This window comes from Trachurus japonicus, chromosome 12 (assembly GCF_045865225.1).
Source record: "Trachurus japonicus isolate A0001 chromosome 12, Traja_1.0".
NCBI classification, from domain to species: Eukaryota; Metazoa; Chordata; class Actinopteri; order Carangiformes; family Carangidae; genus Trachurus; species Trachurus japonicus.
Window position 1 is genome coordinate 14,785,671 of NC_140918.1, and position 16,903 is coordinate 14,802,573.

Consider the following 16,903-nt stretch of genomic DNA (forward strand, 5'->3'; position numbering starts at 1 on the left):
AGTGTTAAAGGCTAAGATGTAACTGAGAAAGACCATGGATTTTGGAGCAAGGATAACATTAGAAAGTTGTCAGAGAGGTAGGGGTTGTGTTTTCGTGTGTGTGGGAGAGGTTGAACGCTTGGTGAGAACTGGCACAAGCTGGTTGCCACATGATTTTAGGACATGCCCTGGGATGCCCTTGTGGGCTGTATGCCGTTCTGGATTCACTCAACAGCCTCCTCACGTCATGCTCGGTGCTGGTGAGCATGCATGCCCTCTGTAGCAGGATCACCATTCCCGCTGTTTTGGGGGGGCTGGCGGTGGTTGGGATTAGCCTCCAAATGAGCATAAAATGCATTTAGCTTGCCCGCCGCAGAGACGTCGGCGTCTGCTGTGGGGAGGGGTTTCCCCTTGTAATCCGTAACAGTCTGCATACTCCACCACAGACGTCTGGTGTCGGACTGCTCACACCGGGCTTCCATCTTCCCTTTGTGCTTCCTCTTGGCTTCCTCCTCGGCATTACGTATGTTTTGCAGGAAGCCGCCTATAACGCTCCATGTCTCCGGTTGTCAGCCCCGTGTTGTGGGAAGCAGTGTGCGCTGTAACAGCCAGGCGGGTGGAGCGATCCGCCCACAGCTTCTGGTTGGGAACAGCTCTCACTGTGGTGGTAGGTACAGTCTGAGCATAGAGCTTCCATGCACAGATTGATGTCAGCATCACGCCATCATCTTTCAGGGCGGCCTGCGGCGTGGCCTCTGATTGGACAGTTCAATACCTCACCAACTCTTCTGGTTCTTCCATCCTCAACCTTTGTTTATAGGTTGTGCTGGTGTGGAAAAGGCTTTATATGAGTCTTTGCAGCTGTGATTCAAGGTCCCTTTCCCCCCCCCGGTGCAACAAGTGATGTGTTGGAAAAAGTCTGGTTAAAGTTTTTTTAATTTTTTTTTTTAGGTTTGCTTTGTTAGAGTCCCCCGTGATGATCAGTGCAGCTTTTGGATTAGCTGCCTGAAACGAGCAGATGTCCTTGTAGAGAACTGTGAGGGCTGTATCGGTGTTGGCCTGTGGTAGGAAGATAAACATTGACAAATATAGCGGAGGTGAATTCCCTCGGAAGATAAAAGGACCAATCCTTTAGAGCCAGGTATTCATTTGAAACACATGTGGCTGCTCCGAGAGATTAAATTCAACATGTGCTCATACTCATGCGAGACATCTCTGTTGATTGGCTGTTTTTTCTTTTCTTTTTCCCCGTCGCTTCGAACTATTGATCTCTGCGGAGCTGTGCACGACTTGACTGAAAAATGTGTCCTCGTACTACGAGTACTCTGAGGACCAGATTAGGGACCAACACAGACACGCCAGGCACTGCCATGAATGAAACGCTGCTCGGTCAGCCTGGAAAGAGAGAGAGAGAGAGAGAGGAGAACTCTCCATCTCTCCCTCATCCTTGAGAGAGGGAGCCTTGCTGTCAATCTCTCTCTCTCCCTCTCTCTCCTCTCCCCCTCTAGTGGCAGTTAGGAAGCCCTGTGGAGTCCCGCTAAGCCTCTCAATAGCTGCCCTGCCTCCCACCTCGAGGCCCATTCACTTCTAATGAGGTGCTCAAGTGTCTGTGGCTTAACATGAGGGTCAACACCACAGAAATGGGCCCTTTTTTACAGCGCTAGCTCCAGCCACTCTGGAAAATGCTAAAGTGATTAATGATATCATGCTCTTATATTTTAATTTAATCTGTTAGTGTTTCATTTTAATGTGCATCAGTTAAAATGCTTGTCAGACAAAGTCGTCATGAATATTCACAATCTTTTCCTGGGCCTTGCCTTCGTAGTTACAGCATGATTCAGAATATTTCCATATATTAAACTTTCTGGTGGCTCTTTAAAATCAACAACCATTTCCTTTTTTTTTTTTTTTACCATGGCACTGTAATAAGTTCCGTGCATGTTTCAGTGCCACTAGCTGCTTGACACTTGACAGGTTATTTTGACAGCTGCAGACACACAGAATGAGTGGGCATCAAAGGAAGCATCACTTGACTCCACCTGAGCAACACTCAAAATATCAAGGTCCCAAACAGAGGTCTCACGCACTCGAGACGGCGTTGAAGACAACAAACAAAAAGCCACTTTAGCTGCTGTTCTCTCCCACTTTACAAATGCTTCTTCTTCTGGAATGATGAGTCAAAGATGTTTTGTTTTTTTTCTCTTCTTGTTTTTGATGGACTGTCAGCGACCTCCCCTGATGTGGTGCGAACTGAATACAGGTGTGGTTACGTTGGCTATACACCGCCAGAGAAAATAATGGGAGTCCACCTTCCTTTAATTACATGGATACATTATGAACAGGCACGGGCAGAGTTCAGTGTCAAGTTGATGTCATGGCTGGTGAGAGGGAGAAGAAACAACTCACGAAAAGGTAGAAGTGAGAAGAAAAGTGGAGGAGGTGTGTTTGTATGTGGAGAAGTGAAGGTTTAAGGTCGCTTTTCGCTTTTGATGTTATTTAATCATTTCCAGCTGTATGGTTTTTGATTCAGCGCCACTGTTTTTGCTCCGGTAATTGTGTGTTCATTCATCCCTATGTTTAACTCCACAGCTATCTTTGACACTTAGTTTAGTCCTCCTCTCCTCTCCTCTCCTCTCCTCTCCTCTCCTCTCCTCTCCTCTCCTCTCCTCTCCTCTCCTCCATTTAATCCCCTTATGGCCCATTTACAGTATCCGACAATAACATCCATCCAGGGTCACGTGATTATATTACAGATGAAGCACAAAAGCATAAAATCCAGGTATTATAGGACCTAACATGCATGGGTGATGCAGTCATGGAAAGCACCACTGCAGTCACTTAGAAACATCTGGTGACATAAATAGCAAACTATAAATACAAGTCGTTCTCACCACATTCAGCAATGTAAACAGAAATAAACAGCTGCTGCTAATTCCTGTGTATTTAGACAAACAATATCCACTCTGATAGAGAGCAGTTGATGGTGACTTCTAAAGAAAAATTCAGGAAAAGAGTTTGATAGTTTATTCAGCCTGAAGTCTGAGACCAATGCAACTCAGAATGTGAAGGGAATACACTTTACTATAATGATGCAACAGAACAGACTCCTGGTGTCTTTGAATACACAATTCTCTTAGAGAGTCACTATAAGTCATCCTTTATGATATCCAATTTATGCAAAAGACATAATGTAAAAAAAGTAAAAACAAACAGTAATACCAACTGCAATGTAATATATCTTATAAAATCTGCTTCTTGCTTTCAGCAAAATGACTAATGCAAGATGCAAGGTTGAAGTCAACACCAGAATATAAATATAAATATTTCAGTGTTTTGCTAAGCAAGCATATTTTCTGCCTTGGTTTGTATCAATTTAATATTGTTCAGCAGAGAAATGGATGCTCACAGAGTTTACTCTGATTTAATCTTTTTTTTGTTTTGTTATGTTTTGATTTTTCTTTTTACTTTTAATTCTGTGCTGAAATCCAAGAAGCTAATTGTGATTATATGAGACCGCAGAGACAAAGTGTGTTTTCATGACAATGTGTGTAAAACAGTTCAGACACCACGTCCCATTCATTTATTTATTTCCCACTGACTTATGGGAAAACACTTGGCACTTAGCACTTAGCATCCATCCATCCGCAGCATGCCAAACATCAAAAGATTTGTGTGTTGCATGTGTGTGTGAGTGTATGTGTATGTGTGTTGGGTTGAATGAGCTAAGTGACTGTCAAATTACGTAAGGGTGTGGGATAATTCTGTTGGCTTTTCTCTGCACAGTTGGCTCTTTTTTGATTGTCAGCATTGGCACAGGGCCAAAAAAACAACACACACACACACATCCTCCTTTTACTTTCACCGTCATACAGAACCCGTTTTTATCTCCTATCTGTCATGACTTCCCTGCTATCTTTATTCCTCACTGTCCCTTTATATCCTTCTCTCTTTTCTCTCTCTCATACCAACTATTCCCTCTTGCTGCTCTCTTTATGACTGCCCCTCTACACGCGCACACAACCCAAACCTCTAAACACACATTCACACACATTATAGCAGGTTATATTAGAGAATAATCTCATTCTGCTCTTCATGTTGGTATAATAGCTCCAGCTAGATCCTCTCCAGTCACTCTAATTACACCATTGACTCTGTATTAATACTGTAAACATCCTGTAAATTATAAATTACACTGTCAGCATGCCCTTACTAATGACAATCTCTGGAATCACGCACGGTATCACTTCGCATCGGCACAGGGCTGAGTGGCTGATCTGCTAAATAAAGCAGCTTATGTGTCATTTCTGTTTACTGAATTAAAAATAAATGAAAAATAGTTTGTAGAAATTCAGAGGGAAAAAAATGTGTTTAATCTCGAACAAGTGTAACACTACAAATTAAATTTCAACATAGGCCGCCCTAGAGTGATGTGTGCTGCCTTGCTTGTTGACTTGATGAGAAATTTTTTTTAGCTGTAAGCGACTGGTGTTTTCTAGTGTTAACATGGTGGTGCAACATTGTGGATGGAGTGATTCCACTTGTGTTGTTCAATCATTTATTTTTCCTTCCTATTTCCTGCATGGCCATGACAACCACCCCACACACCCCCTGCCTTAAGGGAGTGTGTTAAATGTGCAGCTTTGTCTGTGAAATAGATCCCTGTTTGCACATGGAGAGTCTGACCCCGCAGAGAATTACACCTACTGGTCACTTTATACCTCTATCTTTGTGCCTCTTTTCTTCTCTATCTCCTCTTAATCTTGTTGTTTAACACAAACTGACACATATACAGTAACACTCACGCTTTATGTTTTCACTTCTTGTTTGCACCTCTGCGTCCTTGCCTCCTCCTCCTCCTCTTCAGTATTCCTCGTGCATGCCAGCAGAGGTGCTCCAGGCTCCGAATATTCACACCAGGTCATCGCTGGAGGCAGTGCGACATGCTGTGAAGCAATAATAGCAGAGCCCATGTGAATAAACCACAATCTGTGGTACTTAAATTTGTAACATGATACGTTCTGTGCATATGTCTGCAAATTTCGATTTGTTCTGCAAACCTCAGCTGCGTGCACAGCCAGTTTTCTACGACATGTGCTCTCTCACAGTTCCTGTTTGTGCTTAATTCATACTTTTTTTTCTTCTCCTTTTTAAATTCAAATTCCCCTATCGTCAGAGCCAGCGATAGAAAACAAAAGTGCTGTGAATTCTGTGTGCGAAGCAGTAATGAGGGGAAGTTGTGTAAGGGAATATTGAGAGCTGCTATGTTGACATGGCCTGGGTCGGTGCCAGCCACCCATTCTTACCCTCCACTTTGACCTCAGCTCGGGAGAGAGGTGGGGCTTTTCTGGCTGCAACTCGACTCCTCTGGTCCAAGTAGTGCTGTCGGGGTGCGGGGTGGGTGGGGGTGCGGGAGATGAACAAAAACATGTAGGTAGACAGAATATGCACAAGGACAGTTACTTAACAAATACTTACTGTAACCGGGGTATAATAACGTAGTTGCTTTTGTGCGCTCGTGTTTATATTAACACATACACTCGTGGCACAACACTCACACCCTGCTCTTGCTTTTCTGCCTGACTCACTCCCACAACTATGCAAGCAACTCCATCTCAGTCACCTAATTGATTCCAGATTTCTCCCTCATCCCTTCAGTTTTTCTCTGAACCTCCTCCTCCTCCTTCACCTCCTTTCCGCTGTCACTGCTGCCCCTTGTTCTGTCCATCTGTCTGTCCTCCTCAGGTCTCAATGCCTGCCATGTGTGCGTTGAGCTTGTTCGCCATTACATAGCCACATGTACTCAAGAAAGTGTGCAATGCATATTACTGTAACAGGTTCCTTTTTTTGGTTATTTCCTCATCCTAATTCCTTTCAGATAATAAACCTGGTTCAGTCTTGATCATCTTTTTTCTCACCATCATCTGTCGTTATCGAAATACAGCACTGGTGAGATGATTAGATTTGAGAGCAAGTTAACATTAGGATGCCTGCAGTGTTTATAGCTGAGGGAGGACGAGAGGGATTTGATAAGCACACAGCCAGCATTCATGACGGTGACCAGAAGTTGTAAATCTAACCTGTTTTCTGAGATGAAATAAAAGCAATAGGCGACACTGTACTTCCAGTTTAGAGGTTATACAAATTTGTAATCTGTTAAATTCAAAAGCCCACAGAGCTTCCTGTTTACTGCCCTGTGAGGTTTTTTTTTTTTTTTTTTTTTTACAGAGCATCGCTGGTGTATTTAGAGGCATGGTGGGCGCTCCGTTGTGTTGAGCTGAGAGGTGTCACTGAAAAAAATTTAGGAAATGGTGTCACTAGAGCATGAGAACGTGTGGGCGACTGTCACACGGACAGGGGCAGATGGTGCAGGGTGTTCGCTGCTTAATGATCTGAAGAGCAGATAAGAAAAAGGTTAGAAAAGTCAGCGCTCTATTGTAAACCCCAAGAATTTCACGCACCGTGTTCCAACAACTATATTACCCCTGTGTGTTTAAAGCACACAGTAAAGGCTTTGAATAGTGCAATGGTTGAACTGAATTTTACAAGCGCACACATTGGTATTCACAATGTAAACTGTACGACCAATAGCCTAGGGTTGTTTAAATGCACAGTATTTACATACGGGTGGATAAAAGGCTCAGTCAGATGCCGTGTCCTTACACTGCCAGTGTCAGATGTTTAATTGACCTTGCCTGATCTTGTAAGTTGTTCTTGTGTGTGGAGGCAATATCTCATGTCAGCAGGTTTGATGCCCATGTGACTGAAATGGGTAATAGCAAACCACCTTGGCCCTGCAGAGTAAATCTTTTCCATGATGTGCCATGGCGTTTTTCTTTCTACTTAAACTCCACAGTATTTTCTACAGCCAGAAAGAGTGGGCTTCAGCAAAGAATTAAGTGCTGTTCCAGAGCACAAAACTCACACTGTTACGTAAGACTGTCATGCTGCTTCAAATTGATGCTCAAGAGAAATTGAACAAATGGGGTAGCTATACGTAAAAGCCACTTTGATCTCTTAATCGTTCAAGAATTAGCAAGGCCGGGGATATAGACGGGAGTGTGTAATAGCTTCCATGGAAATGCATGTCTGATGACAAACAAGCTTATTTTTCAGCACAGATGTGGGAAGCATCCATATTCAGTTATGGTAGCAATTACTGAGTAATGAAGCCTTGCTTCACCCCAGTAGATAATAATCAGAGTACAGTTTGGATTTAATCAGGAATTGAAGTTGAGACTGTTGCTAACATGGGAAAAGTACATAAACTGGTCAACCATGGTATGATGTGAGTAATCAGCTGCATGGAGCACAGGTCAGGGAGCTCTCTCTGCCCAGCCATCAAACTAGCTCAAATTAGCTGCATTTAGGAAAGGTGATGCTAAAGGTGTTATGCGTGTTTAAAGCCTCATTAGCACTTGTTGTGAATCCAGTTCCATTGTAGGAATTGGATTAGCTTTGTATATTTTAATAAGGAGCATTCAGATGGAAAAGTATTACAATGTTTATAGTTAAAGCAGCAGAGATGAGGCTCCACTAACATGAAGGAGCTTTATTAGGTGCGTGGGGATAGGGATTCCTCCAGTGTATAGACGGATGTGTTGGGGGAGTACAGTGTAAAAGTAGGTTAAACTAGTTCTAACAGATGGACTGACAGGTTGACATTGATATACTGTATAAAGAGCAGATTCCCATAGTCAGCTGGCTGAAGGCGTGCAGACGGAGCATTGTGGGCCACATGTGGTGACGTAAGAATCAGTGAAAGACAGGAAATGTAGTGAGATCGCTCTCTCTCTCTCTCTCTCTCTCTCTCTCGTTGACAAATGAAAGCCCTTTTGACGAGAAAGATTCAATAAAAGCCGGACTTAAAAGTTTATGAACTACAAAGTTCAGGAACTGCAAAAGATTCGTCATGCTCATGTTTACCCACCACACCTCAAACTAAAGCTACGGCCAAATTGGAAGCAGGAATGGATGTGAAGTTCCTGACTAATAAGCTTCTTAGAAAAGTTTTCCTAACATCCTGATTTGAAAAACTTCCCCGAAACTTCCTACATGCTTAAATGGTTTTTGTTCCCTTTCTCTCCATGAATGAACTTCAGATAAACAGTACTACCTGTTTTCTGGCCAAGCTGCATTAACTCTGGCTCAGTGCCAGGGCAACACAGTATATTATTGCCGTATTAACAGCCAACACAAAGACAGTGGAGTGCTGTTATTATATATGTAAAGGCTATAAGTAGCCCCCTTTATTGGCTCCTTGTGTCTCCCTCCGCACTTGTCTTTTTGTTATTCTAATGTTCGTGTGAGCGTTAAATGAGAAACTGGCCTTGTTAGAAGTTTGCCTGGTGTAGCCAACCTGACCGCTCCACATCACACTGTTCATGGTGGGATTTTCCGTCTTTATATTTAGAGAATGCAACTGAGTCATGAGATACAAAAAGTCAAAATTATCCACAGCTGAGGGAGTAAAACTCGGCTACAGTGTCCCAGACTGCTGCCTAAATGTGCAGATCAATAAATGAATATAAAAACAGTACTAAACCTTTTCTTTAAGGCCTGGCGAGTAAAATGTATAATGCACTGCAGCATTAAATCAAAAATAACATAAATGCAGGGTTTGATAGCATCAGTGATCAATATCAATGACTCAACAGTTACTTTTCTTTGTGCTGATCTAAACCCCACTGCTCGGCCTGTTCTCTGTTTTTAAATCAGTCAGCGTTCATTTTCTTGTGGAGCATCTTTAAACCTCAATCCAGCATTTTAGGCTGCTCATAAACCGCCAACACACTCATATAGAAATGCAGCAGGAGTTTTACACAATACCATAATTACAGGTGTGTGTTTGTCAAGTGTCCACGCCCCAGTATCATTTTTTTTTTTTTTTATCGTCATGTTTCAGAAACTGTCTCATAGAGTGATTGTTAATTGTTATTAACAGTTATTGTTAGTCATCTAATGAGTCTGAGACTCAACTGTAACATTTTGAAATCAGGATGATGCTCTCGTGGTTATCTATATATTAATTTTGCCCTTAACTCCCACTTCTATGGACACACAAACACAATGGGGGACACATCGTCATCATCATCCCCGTTATGTCTGTGTCTCTCTTCAGTTCTTTTTTGTCCATCTGTGCAGCCTTGTAATAATTCTCCTGCTCTCTCTTATTAGACAAACACACATGCAGCAAACAGAGACCAACCTCTGTTCAGACATGCAGCAGGGCAGCTAATTAGTAAAGTGGCACTGGGGTTTTGTGTGAAGTCACACACACACACAAACACACACTCACACATAGACACACACACAGTGATACATGAACACAGTCATTGTCCAGTGAGAGCTCATAGCCAGCACACTGCAAAGACACCACTGGACACCAAGTCTGCTGGTGCTATTGATCCAGGACAAATGAACAAATGAGAGAGAGAGACAGGGAGAGAGAGGTAGAGTAAGAGAGAAGAACAAGAAGAAGAGGAGGAGGAGGAGGAGGAAGGAAATGTGTTGAGAGGTGTCACTGTGTGCGAGACAGAGTGTTGTCACACCTCAACTCCCGCCTTTCTCTCCCTCTCAGATCAATACCATCTTTGTGTTTGTTAGCACAGCAGCACTGTAGCGGCGAGCGGGTCACTCCCCCTAGTGGTGTGAGACCGACCGGCACAGTGAGGGGAGGAAAGAGAGGAGGGAGGAAGAGTTGAAAGATGGATGAGAAAATGAGAGAGAGAGAGGGAGAGAGCGAGAGGGAGACACGAGAGAGGGAAGCAGAGATGGAGGGACAGGGGTTAGACGCAGAGCACGGGAGGGAGAGGTGGAAACACACAGAGTGATAGTGGCGACCCAGTTCCATCACTGCTTGTTTGTGTTTGGGGTGGCGCAGCAGTTAAGAGCATTGTGGCACGGGGCTGAGGTGGGGAGGAGCGGGGGGATGCGTGGAATAAACATGCATTTGTAAGACCATTACCTCACTGTAGACACTTCATGCAGAGTCAGGCACAGGGTTTGCATGTGCACCAAGGCACTTTGGGGGAAACTGCTGCTTACACACACACACACACACACACACACACACACACAGACTGCAACACGGGTCGTCATGTTTTTGGTTGTTTTGAGAGCGGCTGATGTTCTTCTCACGCTGACATGTTGATGGCATCCAACACGCTGCATTCAGGCACATCTCTACGACTACACTGTTGTACACTATGTGGTATTGGACCAAAAACACATATAAGCTGAGGAGGACGTATTTGTCTGTGATATTTCACATTTTTTTTGTTTTCAGATTTTATGCCTGAATGAAATATCAAATCAAATCTGCTTGTCAAATGAGAGCATTTGCTTTGACAGATATGACAGTAAATTGAATATCTTCATGTTCTGAGCTGCTGGTCAGACAAAACAAGCAAACTGAGGACGTCAGACTAAAAGATGAGACAAGTGATTAATTAATAATGAAAACAGTCATTAGATGCAACCCTAAAACAAAATGTTTTTTATACTTATCCAGAGGGAGTCTGGTGTTTTATCACTCAGTCCATTTTACATTCTTTTACTGGAATCAAACATAATATTTTGGTCGACATTGGGCAGAAGATCTTGGTGAAAATAAATTTTAAATGCATCCGTCTCTCTCTCTCTCTCTCTTTTTGTTTAATCTTGCAGTTTATCAGTGAAACCTAAAATGATGAGCCTTCAGTTTAATCTAATTGAGACTGAGGTTGATTACATCCAGTTCCTTTAAAATCTTTCAGGCATGATGCAGTTCCCTGTAGCTCAGGCTGTGATGAATGATGGATCATGATGCTTTAAAGCCCTATTGCACTTAGCTGTGCATTTAGTGTCTCCAGCACGCTTCTCCCTTGGGCCATCTGTGTTCTTCCTCTGATTAACTGGCAGTAAAAACTCAAATCGCGGTGGTTACTGACTGACTGTTGGTGAAATGACAGTTTCATGGTGTTTCCTCCAAGTGTATGCCTCTCACATCCCCACAGGGTATCGCTGCTTTAATGCATCAGATCATTGTTTTATTTCGCACTCCTTTTTCTATATTTATAACGTTTGTGTGTTGCTGTGTGTGTGTGTGTGTGTGTCTGTGCACACTGTGTGTGTGTGGATGCCTGACCTTGTTTGCTTGCAAGAGTGATTTGTCACACCTTGTGTTGATATGGTGCAGTGAGCTGGCTCTTTGACAACTACAATATAAACAGGAGCATCTAACGCGCAGTGCATGTTTCCAGGCGTCTTAAGCGTGTGCTGTTCCCACTGTAGGGGCTTTGTAAAACACGTTGTACCTGCTACAAAATCATTAGGAGAGCAAAATGTGGTGGAGAAGATTCCTTCACGTCTGCTCAGGGGCATGTGGGGGTGTTTTCGTCAACTTTTGGATGGGAGTGTCGGGAGGATGTTGAGGTTGAGGAGTGGGTGACACAGTTTTGGAGTAATAAGGGGTCAGGAGCTGACGGTGGAGCTGGTCATGAGGAGAGTAAATGAAGACGGGTTTGTGGAGGATTGGCAAAATTGGTGTGTGGGGACGGGGGGACGGGGGCAGGGGGGTGTTGGGGAATTTTTAAGAGTGAGAAAGAAAGAGAGAGAGATATAGAGACAGTGAGAGCTAATGAGCTGGATTTGCTGGAGACTTGGCATTCTGCTCATGGTGCTCACTCTATCTCTCTCCTCTGTTGAAGAGCTGGCTAGAGCGAGCTTCCTGTCTGAGCCCTGAAGCAGGAGTAAATGAGGAGGGGGTGGGGGGGGGTGGGGGGGACTGGGTGGGTGAGGGAGGAGGAAGGGGCGGCGGTGGTGGTGGTGGTGGTGGAGGGGGGGTGTTGGAAGCAACAGAACAGAGGAAGGAGGAAAAGGAGGAGGAGGGTGAGGGGCGGGAGGGACCAGTGTTGAAATTGAATGCCAGGGCGCCATGTTCTCACCGCCAGCGTTTCCATGGTTACAGGGTAATTCTGGCGAGTAAGGAAATTTCATTCACTGTGGTATGAAGAAGAAGAACATACACATGTACACACACACGCACACACACACACGCACACACAGGAGGGAATATCAACAAAGCAACCAAGGAGGAGAAAGAAATAAACGCACCCCCCCACCCCCCCAAAAAAAAAGAAAAATCAGGAAAAGAGAGAAACAAGAGAAGGAGGAGAAAGAAGAGGAAGAGAAAACCTCTATTGGGGTTTGTGCCACCCATCCCCCAGGCGATCTGCCTCTGCCTCTGTCTCTCATTCTTTCTTTTTTTTCTTGTGTATTTCTGTGATGCTTGGTTTGTTTGCCACCACCCTATAAGCAAACACAACACCCACCCACAATCCTCCAGTTCTTCCAGCAGCCCTGCAGGTATATGGCAAAGAACAAAGAGAAACACTGTTAACTGGCCACTGTATGTATGTGTGTGTGTGTGTGTGTGTGCGTGTATGCGTCTCTCTTTTTGGGAGCGGGGCAGTGGGGGTTGGTGACGGGGTGCAGGGGTCAAGGGGTTAAAGAAATCAGGAGGGTGCAGAGTTGTTTCACAACACGTTGGACACACACGTGAAGCGGCTGCTGACATGTCAGCGGCTCGAGCAAAGTGCAGCTGATTTCTTAGATTTCAAGGAGGAGGGAAAAAGAAAAAAAGAAAAAAGAGCGTCGAGGTATAAAACTCTGCATGCGTGTACAAACCTGAGCGCACAAGCATGTGTGTCAGCCCGCGCAGATACGGGCGCACTTTCGCTCTCCAGCTAACTGGGCTTGACAACTGCATGGGGTTTGACTGGGCTGTCGCTGCAGCCAACCTGACAGCTGTACAGCCAAGCGTCCTCTGCACACACAAACAGACACACACACTCCCACACACACATATACGCACTTGCACACATGGCTTCGAGTGTAATTTCTGGTATGATGTGCAGGTTTTCTCATCAGCACATGCAGCATGTTTTGACAGAGTGAGCCATAAACACATGACACTGAATCATGTGTTGTTGTTGTTTAGTGTCTTCGAGCTGGTGTGCGTGTGCAGATGTTTTGCTGTCACCGAAAATCATTCAAACCTCCGTCATTAAGAAGATGAAATATTAAGATTCATAATGTGACGGTCTTGTTTTTGTTTTTCCTGTCTTGCAGTGGCTGAGGAGGGACTCTGGGAGTGCGGACTGTCCTACGAGTGCAGGACGCTCCTGTTCAAGGCCATACACAACCTCCTGGAGAGGTAAAAAACCACCGTCGCTCTGCAGACACAAGCTGCACAGAGAGGGTTGCAGTCAGGATGTGAATGACATACATAGAATATGAAAACATGTTACATAACAGGCATAGTTACATCGTGATGTAATGTACAATGTGATACATATTTGATGAAGAATAGAACTCATGATGTCGTGACATTGGAGTTTTTGCACTGAAGTGGAGGTGAAATGTAACAAAATACAATTAATTAAGAAAAAAGTGTGAGATGCTTTTCATCTTTGACCACTTTATACGTCAACTTCTCTACACAGAGGGAAATCATTAGTTTTTTCCTTTGCTGCATTTGTGTGTCAGATTTAATTACTCTACATAAACATGGCAAGTTCATGAACTATAGGGCAGCTGTGAGATATAAAGTAAGTGAAAATCAACATTTAATTACCCCTTCCATGATGTATTAATATAATAACACTGATGGGGACTTTCTGCTCAAGGAGTGCTTTTACTTTTTCTTCTTGAAAAAAAGCACAGATTTTAAGTGCATTTAGTTAATACTTATTAATACTTACTTAATTAATAGTCCAATGTAAGTTGAGTGCAGGCCCTCTACTTGTGCTGGAGTGGTTTTTAGTGCAATATTTATACTTTGGGCTGAGTAAATTATTTGATTAAGTTTATAATGTGATTCTCCCCGCCGCTGCTCAAAAGCGATCCATTGAAATGCTCTTGCATACCTTGACCAGAAAGGTTACTATATTGAATTTATATTCTACCTTTCTGTCTATAAGTTATCCTTAATCTTAATATATTTGATATATTGACAGTCATTTAAAATTACACTTTAAATGTAATTTCTCTCTTCTGAACAAATGGGACTAAAGTTTTTTGGGGGGATCTTCCACAAAAACCACCAAACAAAAGGACCGGAGGCCTAATTGATAGATGGCTTTAGTTTTCGTCCAGGAGCTTCACCTTAATGAAATTATAACCTGAGTGCGGAATCACTTGCTCAAGTACCCAAAGCTCTCCTATCTGAGTCAGAGCCATCTGTTAAATGAAGCAGCACATATTTGCTCTCTATTAAGTTAAGCATCAGTGATCATCATAGGGGGCAGGCTGAATTAACCTTCCTATTACCTTGAAGCTAACTCCTTTTATAGCTCACTGTTTCAGCGAAGGAGGGATCACTTCCCCTCTCTCTTTTTAGATTGTGCAGGTGAACTGACCCTTGTCACCGGCTGTTTTTATTATTGTTCCCAGCATTTAGAATAACCACTGGTTTGATTGACCAATAAATAAAGTCATTAAAACTTCAGTTATGCAAAAAAAAAAAAACTCTTGTCAAGAATAAATTACAAAATATCACTTTATGTATAAACCATGTGGATTTTATGGGATGTTGCTGAGTTTGTAATGGTCAGGAGAGCACTGTTCATTATTTTGAATTTTTCAGCATAAGGCTGGAATAACAGAGAGGAAGTGGGGGCTTTGTGGTTGGTTGAAGTCTCAGAGTAATCAGTTGGACAGACTGATGTTTGTTTAGATAAGTAAGTCAGACATCTGCCGCTGGTGCTGAGGTTAGATTTATAGAAGCCCGCTGCAGCAGGCTTCCATATGGAGGGATTTCATTTCATTATTTATCAATGGAGTTAAATTATCTTCAGGACTCAGTCAACTCAGGAGCTGGCATATGACAGCGTAATGTAATGCCTGGTTTCACCGTGGACAAAACAATAGATATATACAATGTTTAAGAAAATATACACATTAGTCAATTGACCCTGAATAATATACATTTCCAGCACAATGCACAAGGCTGTGCTATAGGATATAATTAGAAGGAGGAAAAACATGAGCACTACTCTACTGATGGGTGACTGGTTTATATCAGTGTGGGTTGAAGGCTGGTTGCAGAGCTCTGTGCAACTTTCTACAGTTTCTGTGGGCAACAGTTGACATTTTGATAACAAGGTGGTGTCAGGATGCAGCTGAGGTGGGACCAGCAGGACACAAACACAAACAAAAACACAGTTAAATGTGAAAATATAAGACACCTGTCACTCAAGCAAATATGTTTTTGAACATATTTTTCTTTACTTCAAATATATACTGTTTTTCAGTGTGGTTCAGTCAGAAATAAGCAATAATATGTCTGTGTTTACAACTTGTTTAAATGCCATTATGTAGTTAAAAAAAATCAATGCATCAATTCATGTTCCTTAATATTCTTTTGATGTATGAGTTTTACATTTTCCAATTTTCCGACATGACCTGTGTTAGAATAAACAAGATTAACCACTAAACAACTGCTCATAAGCATAAGGTTGTAAAGGGACTGAATCTGCAGCACTGGCTTTGAGCATTTCCACCCACTGTGCTTGCTCCACTGATATAATGCTCCATTAACACTATTACAGTGTGATCTGATATGATGGATTCATACAGGGATCAATACTGACCTTATAATGTGGTTTTTTCATGTGCTGTGCTGTGACCTCATATTCCACATTATTACAACTTGTTTGTTAATGTTGTTATAAAATGAATTGTTTCAGAGACAAAGAGCGAGAGAGAGAGAGAGAGACATGGTTAGAAAAAGAAAATGATGGTGGATGAGGTAGAGGCTGAAAGCTACGGATAGCTGGCTGGAGTGTGAGTGGAGAAGAGTCTATAAAATCATGGTGTAATTCCTTGACCCGGGTCAGAGGATCTAGCAGGAAATTCTCTGGCACCTGCACACAGAGACGAGTCAAACTTCTGAGGGCGCTGAGTTTTGTCTGTGAAAGGAGGCTGAAATGTGGTGAAGGAGGTGCGCAGATGGGCGGACCAGCCTAATAGGGAGCACGACGATGACTGAACTGTTTGATGTGATCGGAGTTTGATCTGATGAAAAGAGCCAGGTTTTGAAAAAGCGCTGCTTTGGTGGAGGAGGAGGGGGGGAAGAAGGCAGATTAGCAGAAGATTAGCTTTACTTTTCCTGCGCGCACGTCATAAACTCCACATTTCACACTGTGCTCAGCCGCAGCCGAGGGACTGTCCCCGCTGCAGTTAGTGTGGAGTAAATAAAGTCACAAAGCTGCTGTAACAGTCAGAGGAGCCGGAGTTAGAGTCAATATTATTGTTTGCATTTGTCGCTGCTCAATTTGGCTCTTGATAGAAAGGATACAAAAGAAAGTGATTCAATTTTTACAAGGTCAACTAAATATAAAAAAACACATCAAACTGTTTCTGCTCATAGAAGCTTTGAAATTCACATCAAGGGCAGAAAATGATGTTATAGGGGCTGTTGTTGAGAGACAATCTGCAGTGTAATGAAATACAACATTTACCACAGAGCTGAATCAAAACCTCTCGCAGCTTCACAAGAATTACTGTGTGTTGTCTGACTCCTGTTCAGGTGGTGTTGTTAATCAGCATCCTCCTGTTTGTAATGAAAGAGAGGAGGAAAAAAGATGTTAAACCATTTTCCGTCTCTTGCTCTTCTTAGTTCAGTGAATGATTTCTCTTTCTTTCTCTCTTTCTTACTTCTCTTCACTGCTGCAGATGCCTGATGGATAAAGGGTTTGTGCGGCTCGGGAAGTGGTTCTTAAAGCCACACGAACTGGAAGAAAAGTCTTTGGGCAACAGGTAAGTGAGCGTTCAGCACACACACACACGACTGAGATATTGTCACTTGGCTTTAACACATTAAGCGTCTCTGTGCCCGTGAGGTTTCATGTATGTTGTGCTGTGAGAAAACATTAACACCAGT

At 43.0% G+C, this 16,903-nt stretch overlaps 1 protein-coding gene across 4 annotated transcripts in view; it reads left to right on the forward strand.

The window, feature by feature from the left end:
* LOC146977279 (mediator of RNA polymerase II transcription subunit 13-like) overlaps positions 1-16,903 on the forward strand; it is a 78,041-nt gene that overhangs the window by 34,172 nt on the left and 26,966 nt on the right. For all 4 annotated transcript variants that reach the window (XM_085793383.1, XM_085793384.1, XM_085793385.1 and 1 more), the window contains exons 3-4: positions 13,090-13,174; positions 16,696-16,779. In XM_085793383.1, coding sequence (XP_085649509.1) covers positions 13,090-13,174; positions 16,696-16,779 — 169 coding nt within the window. The remainder of the gene's footprint in view (positions 1-13,089; positions 13,175-16,695; positions 16,780-16,903) is intronic.